This window comes from Alternaria conjuncta (assembly GCF_024043145.1).
Source record: "Alternaria conjuncta strain BMP 0040 chromosome Unknown scaffold_8, whole genome shotgun sequence".
In the NCBI taxonomy this organism is placed as follows: Eukaryota; Fungi; Ascomycota; class Dothideomycetes; order Pleosporales; family Pleosporaceae; genus Alternaria; species Alternaria conjuncta.
In genome coordinates, this window is record NW_026250097.1 from 318,879 (window position 1) to 326,594 (window position 7,716).

A 7,716-nucleotide genomic window follows, 5' to 3' on the forward strand; every position below is an offset into this window, starting at 1 on the left:
GGGTCAATGTCTTGACTGGGTGGCCGAATCTTGGGGCTATAATCAAGTCACCTATGCGAGAGCAAAGAAGGCAGAGTGTGGAAGTAGCACTGAGGAAGTAGGACAAGGCGAGCAAAGCAGCACTGCCATGGGGGTGAGGCGAGGCTGAGGGTCATGAAGGGCAGACGAGGCAATATCACGATGCAATGAAGACCAGATGTTATGAACAAACCCTTGCCATTATGGGTAAACCAAGCATTAAGTACAGTGTAAAATCATAACGTGCGTGAACATGAGAAAAAGCGCAGCGTGTGCGTAAAGTAAAAGACAAATGAAGCCACAAGAAGGTAAAATCCCAACGCCATCAAGTCATGACAGCTTCGCCAGCGCCATGCCAAAGACAAGTAACCGAGAGCCCAACGCCAACATCTCGATATTCAACACTTGAACAAAGGAGATGCATGCAATTTGCGATATACACAAAGTCTATGAGGGAATGAATGCGAGTCAAAGCTTATAGCTTGAGACCTTGCTGGATGAGCTTGCCTAGTGTGACACCCTGATATGCTGTTAGTATGTCGTTGAGGAGATGGTAGGAGTGGAGTAACTTACGTGCTCACCCTTCATCATAGTGAAGTGGTTACCGCCCATGACGGCGTATTGGAAGTTCTCCTTGGGGAGGAGCTGTGCCCAACCGTTGTCGGAGAAATCGGTACGGTTGTTGAGCAGCCACTTCATGGGCGCTGGGTCCTCTCCCTCACCTGGGGGAGGGCGGGGGTCCTCAGGGTTGGGGCAGACACCGTCGGTGCACCAGATGGCGAGGACAGGAGGGGCGATTCTGGGGTTCATGGGCTTCGGGTCGTAGTCCTTGAGGTTCTGGATAGCGGACGCGAAGTGAGGAAGAAGCCAAGAGGGAGTACCGCCGGGCTTGCCAGTACCGAGAAGGCCTATCTGATCGAAGAAGATGTGGAGACGAGCGGGGAGAGGGTCAAGAGCGACAGGGCATGGGGCATCGATGAGAACGAGGTTCTCAACTTGCTCTCCGGAGTTGACGAGTTGCTGAGCAACCTCGTAGGCCATGACACCACCAGCGGACCATCCACCGACGATGTACGGGCCCTGAGGCTGACGACGCTTGATCTCAGAGAGATACAGGCGAGAGACACCTTCAACACCACAGCTCCACTTCTCGGGGCACTTCATGAACGGGCAGTTAAGTCCGTACACAGCCATGTCGGTAGAGATGTTGGGGATGGAGATGTAACTGGTTGCGCTGCCGGAGCCATCAGGGACCAAGAAGAACTTCTTGGTGGCGATCTTGGGGTTACCCTGAAGGAGGACAGAGGTGGCCGGGGGAAGGTGGGAGACATCAGGAAGGGAAGCGAGCTTCTTGTTCACCTCAGCGAGTTGAGGGGGTTGGGCCGAAACCTTAGCAGCGGGTTTGGCAACCTTCGCCTGCTGCTGCGGCTTGGGGCGCATATCAAGAGCAGTCTCGATGTCTTTGATGGTGACATTGACAGTGAGAAAGTCAGCAGGAAGATCACGACCGGTAGCCTCGCGCATGGAGCCGAGAATGGTGAGACTCATGAGGGAGTCCATGCCAATGTCAGTGAGGTCGAGGTCATCGGTGATCTCAGAGACATCAACACCCATCTCTTCGGCGACAAGCTTGCGCGCGAGACTGGCGCCAGCCTCGGTGGAGGTCTTGACTTCTTCCTCGCCATCCTCGCTACCTGCTGAGCTGGCGGGTGTGTCGTCATTCTCTTCGGCAGCCTCGAATGGGGTGGAGTCGGAAGGCTCATCGGAGGTATCGGAGGAGTCGTCCTCAACAACGACAGCGCCATCGTATTGAGAGAAGTGCTTCTTCAATTCTCCGACCGTGGAGCAGTCAGTGAAGAGAGTAGAAGGAATGTCCATGTCAAGGTCCTCGCGGAACCTGGCGGAGATGGTCAGAGACAGGAGGGAATCGACACCGAGGTTCTCGAATGCAGCCTCGTCGACCAGCTCAGACATGTCGACATCGATCTCTTCAGCCACGATCTTCATGACCTTGGAGGTGACACCAGCGGGGGCGGCAGTCTTGACAGCCTTCGCGGCCTTAGCAGGCTTAGCGGCGGCTTTAGCGACAGGCTTGGCTGCCTTGGTGGCCTTGACTGGTGCAGCAGCGGGAAGCGCCTTGGGGGCAGGCTTAGCGGCAGCCTTACCGGCGGGGGCAGCAGCGGCCTTGCCAGAAGGTGGCATCATGATGTTGAGAGCGCGACGGGGGATGTTCTGGAACTTGAGGCCCATGACCATACCGATGATCTCAGCGCCGTCCATGATGTAGACATCACCGACGGAGATGTTGCCAGGAGCAGGCTGCATGCGGACGTAGGAGCGGTACTTCTTCTGGGGCGAAAGCTTTCCTGCAATCTTGATCGAACCCCATCCGTGCGAGATGTAGACGGAGTTCTCAGAGTCAAGATGGTCGGAGGCATTGACAATGAATCCCGAAAGATGTGCCAGAGAGTCGATCCAGTATGGTGAGCACAAGAACTCTCCGTCGGCCGCAGTGGTCTGGAATTGGACCTGAGCGGTGGCTTCGGTCTCCTTACCGTCAAGGATGACTTCTTCCATGCCGCGGTAGTTGTCGGCGTAAGTTACAAGGGCCTTGAAGAGCTTGTAAGCCATGCCACGGAGAACCTTGTGGGCGGCACCAGTCTGGAGCTTCTGCTCGAGGCTGTTGATCTGAGCTTGCACCATGTACTGAATGCGACCCCACTCTTCCTTCCAGGCGTCGATGGACTCGTACTTGACGATACCGACAGCATGCTCAGCAAGGACCTTGGAGCCATCGGCAGAGACAGTGCGGAAGGTAATCTGGACTTGATCAGTCTCTAGATCTGCGTTACCCTCAATCTGCAAGTGCTGGCCACTGGCTGGAGGAGGGTACTGAGGAATAAGGGTCTTGGTGACCTCCATGGAGCAGACGTTGAGGCCAGGAGTGGCGGTGCCAGGACGAAGCTGCTGGTAGAGATAGTCCGCGACAGTCATGGCCTGGTCAGCGTAGAGAGAAGAAGGCGTAAGAGGTGTACCATTGACCTGATGACCAGTGATGGTGGCCTTCAGCTTGGGGTCAGAAAGATCTGACTGTACGACGACAGTACCAGAGTTGGCGTGGAGCTCTTCCCGAACGATCTTGTGGCAGGAGGTAGTGGACAACTTGGATGGAGCATCCATAGCTGGCGCAGCCTCAATGGCCTTGACGGCGGTGGGAGCTTCAAGGACCTCGCCCTTGGTAAGGGTCCAGTTGTTGTGGTAGTCGAGCCAGTACTTCTTGGAGTCGAAAGCGTATGTGGGAAGAGTGTACATCTCATGTGCATCATTGAACTTCCTGTGGTACTCGTTGAAGTCGACGTAGACACCAGCAAGGTAGAGGGTAGTGATGCTGTTGGAGAGAGTCTTCCACGGGTCCTCGTTGCGGCGGAGAGATCCAGCTGCGACAGGTGCTCCACCAAGGGAAGACTTCACCATGCCACTGCAGACAGGATGAGCACCGACTTCGAGCCAGGCAGTCTTAGCATCGAAGAGCTTGTCATTCTGACCAGTCGTGAGAGCGGTCCAGAAGTTGACAGTCTCACGGGCGTGGCGGGCCAGGTAATCCGGACCAATTATGCCAGCCTCGCGGATGATCTCGCCAGTGAGAGGCGACATGACCGGAACGACGGGGGCGTTGAAGGTGACAGATGCAGCTGCGGCCTTGAACTTCTCGAGGATGGGCTCGACCTGGGCTGAGTGGAACGCGAAAGGAACGTTCAGCTTCGTGGCCTTGAAGCCCTTGGATGCGAGCGCCTCGTTAGTGGAGTCTACCAGATCAACGGTGCCACAGAGAACAGTCTCTTCGGGACCGTTCATGCAGGCGATCTCAGTCATCTTATCTCCGAGAGCGGCGGTGATAGCTTCAACGCTGCCCTTGACGGCAAGCATGCCGTGAGTGTTGGCAGTGCACTCCTGTTCGAGGAGTTGAGCACGACGACCGACGAGGAGAACCATGTCGCTGGCAGAGATGACGCCGGCAACGTGAAGAGCAGCGTATTCACCGAGACTGTGACCAATGACAGCTACTGGCTTGACGCCCCAAGAGGCCCACATGCGAGCGAGGGCAACCTGAATGCAAGCCATACCAAGCTGGACGACGACCGGAGAAAGAGTCGCGACGTCCGTACCTGTCAAGAGAGGAAGGATGGATGGAAGGTCATGCATGCGGGCAACCTTGTCGAGCTGATCGATGTCGATCCTGAAGGTCTCGAGATCTTCGTAAAGCTTTTGACCGAGACCTGTGTACTGGGATCCTTGACCAGTGAAGGTGAAGGCAGTCTTGGTGGGAACCATGGGAAGGGGGCTGTAGGTGTCCTTAATCTGAGCCTGGAGACCGTCCTTGACCTTGGAAATGTCGGACACACAGAATGCGACGCGGTAGTTGTGCTGAATGCGGCGAGCAGTGGTGGTGTATGCCAGGCTGGGGAGAGTGACAGAGGGAGTCTCATCGAGGAATTGCATCAGGTTGTTGATGTTCTTCTTGAGCGAGGAGATGGACCTGGCGCTGACAGTCACCATGTGCATGGTGCGGGGGTCAACACCCTTGGGGGCCTCAGGAAGAGGCGCATCCTCAAGGATGACGGCAGTGTTACCACCGGCAGCGGAGAAGTTGTTCAAGAAGATCTTGCGCTTCTCAGCACCGTTGCGGGGCCATGGAACTTGGGTGGTCGAGATGTGGACATTGCGCTGGCCGAGATCCTTGGGGAAAGTCTTGTTCATGACACCCTTGATACCAACATTGGCAGGAATGGCGTTCTTCTTCATCATCATCAAGACCTTGACCAAGGAGTTGATACCAGAGGCAGCTTCTCCGTGACCAATGTTAGCCTTGATCGCACCCAAATGGAGGGTTTGTTCAGGGCGACGCTGGCGGTGGCGGGGTGCAAAGGCGTTGGTGACGGAAGTCATCTCGATACCGTCACCGGCCTGAGTACCAGTTCCGTGCATCTCAACGTAGCTGATGTCATGAGCATCGACACCGGCGTTGGAGAGGACCTTGTTGTAAAGGTACTCCTGCGCTCCGGCGTGGGGATGGGTGATGGACACAGCCTCAGCGCTGTGGTTGGTAGCGGCGCCAAGAATACATCCGAGGATGTTGTCCTTGTCGGCAATGGCGTCTTCGTAGCGCTTGAGCACCACTGAACCACAACCATCACCACGGCAGTAACCATCGGCGTCGTTGTCATAAGTCTTGCAGCTGCCAGTCTTCGACAAGAACTGGCCCTTGCTGAGACCGGAGAAAATGTCGGGGTTGGTAAGGACGTTCAGACCTCCAGCACAAGCGGTGTCGCAGTCACCAGCCCAAAGCGAAGTGCAGGCAAGCTGGATGGCAGCGAGCGAAGACGAACAGGCAGTGTCAACGCTGTAGGATGGGCCGGAGAACTTGAAGTAGTAGTTGATGCGACCGGGCGCGAAGGCGCGCACACCACCAGTGATGAAGTAGGTGTCAATGTTCTCAGCTGCGTTGATCTCACGCCAATCGTCGGAAGTCTGACCGTAGAAGGTACCGATGCGCTCGAGCTTCGTCGACGGGGTGCGGTTGGGAACGTATCCAGACATCTCGAGAGCCTCGTATGCGGTGGTAAGGGCAAGACGGCCCATAGGGTCAGTCTGGGCAGCCTCACGAGGAGACATGTTGAAGAAGCGGGGGTCGAATAGACCAGGCTCATCGATGAAGCAACCGAAGGGCGTGTGGCTCTTGTTCTTGCCCTTGCCAGTAGGATCGCAGTGAGCCTTTGCGTCGAAACGATCCGAAGGCACCTCGCGATGGACGTCGAGACCCTTCTCGAGGAGGTCCCAGAGTGCATCAGGGTTGGCAGCACCGGGGAAACGACCCGACATGCCGACGATGGCGATCTTGTCATTTTGGGTGCGACCGCGGCTGTCATGCTCAGCGGCCACCCAGGAAGTGTGATCGCGGGCTGTGACCGATGACTGTCCACCACTCTTCAGCGCGGAAACAAGGCTGTTCGTGATGGAAGTGACACCGATAGCGGATACGGAGCAGTCTTGGCTAGATGTAGCAGTGACCTGAGACACAACCTCAGAGAGCAAGTTGTCCCATCGAACTGACTCAACAAGGATCTCGCTGAGCGCAGTTCGGATGAGGTCCAATGTGCTGGTGGCAGTGTGGCACTCTCCGGTAGAAGCGGAGTGCACCAGAGAAAGCGGACGGAATTGCTGCAAATGCCTGGTAGCATCCTTGTCGAGAATCTGGTCGATATCGGCCTCAGTGTAAAGGTGGGCAGCATGGTAGGGAGCGTAAACCGGGATGGATACCCGAGTGCAGCCCTTGAAGGCGTCACTCTGGAGCAGGCGCTTGGTGGTGGAGGGCGGGCCGCTGATGGTCAGAGCCATGGTGCTAACGGCGCTAATGTAGGCTTGCGCCAAGGTCGGTATCCGCTGCTCCTGGTGGAACGCAGTAATTGCGTCTTTGGCGGCCTTCTCGGAAATGCTAGTCACGATGGTGGACCATGTCTCCTTGGGAACAGGAGTCTGCTCTAGCGCCTCCTTTGCGGCACCAACGACGGTGCCGGTGCGGAAAGCGATGCGGACGGCCTCAATGGCGAGGGGAAGAAGCTCGCTCAGGGATCGCGCGGAGGCAACAACAGATCCTGCGAGCAGACCAGTGCAAAGACCGACTACTCGTGTGTTTGCCGGGTTCTTCAGGTCTGAGGGATTCTCGGCATAGTATCTAGACAGTTAGCATAGTTGGCTATGATGCGCAGGTAGGTACTGACCCAATGTAGTGCGACAGCTGCGCAATGGTGACCATGCAGCTCTCTAGCTGAGGAACCTTCAGTCCCTTAGCATAGTATGCTTCGATAAGATCCCATGTTGTCAGAAAGTTGGGAATTTGGTCTCGCTGTGTTCGTGGCAGCTTCTGCACCTCTTCGCGGACTACTTGACTGATTCTGTCGAGAAAGCTCGTCAGGGTCGAGTTGTTCTTCCAGGTGCAGGCCTTCCGCAGGAGCGGGTACTGGTCGGCGGTTTGGTCTCCGAAGATGAGGACGTTCATGATGGCAAGGGTATAAAAGAATTAATAAAAAGTTGGAAAAATAGTAGAAGTTAGTGCCGTATAAGGCAAAAGATCCTCACTGAAGGAGGATGTGGTAGTCGATGGATGGACTTCAAGGTTGAAGTATGGCAAGGGTATTCGATGGAGAATGGAACTCTGATCCAGTAGAGAAGTATGGTACTTGGTGTCTGGGTAGTGGCCCAAGAAACTGGATGAGAATGGATGGGATTGAAAGTCTCTTGGGTCTCGAGGTGCTCCTATATGTATAGGACTAGGAGGGGATGATAGGCGTAAGATGTCAAGAAGGTGGTCAGGGCGTGAATCGCGCGATGACAAGCACAGTGGATGCCGGATCTGTAACATCCATGTATTGCGGAACGAAGTACTGCAGAAACATATTGACGTGAGAGCGAGAGTGGACCGCGGACCACTTCCTGTCTTGGATAGTCCAGCCATGCTCCGAGGGTTAATGGCGTGCAGGTGCCGGGTATGTCGCCGAGTGCCTCCATACCTATTGATAGATGGCGCATGCTAAGTGTGGAGACCAGCGGCTGAGGTATTGAGCCAATGCGTCGCGGATGATAGCAAACATGAGACGTGGGGACCTGGATAGTAGGGGCGCTGTCTCAAATTCGGGGTTA

General features: G+C 55.7%; 1 protein-coding gene across 1 annotated transcript; it reads right to left on the bottom strand.

The window, feature by feature from the left end:
* Window positions 1–493: 493 nt before the first annotated feature.
* Window positions 494–7,075, bottom strand: PKS1 (Type I Iterative PKS; the record flags this gene model as incomplete). The annotated part of the gene is made up of 3 exons (XM_051470143.1): window positions 494–538; window positions 592–6,751; window positions 6,798–7,075. 3 exons carry the CDS (start codon window positions 7,073–7,075, stop codon window positions 494–496), a joined length of 6,483 nt encoding a protein of 2,160 aa, XP_051325631.1.
* Between the last annotated feature and the right edge of the window lie 641 nt (window positions 7,076–7,716).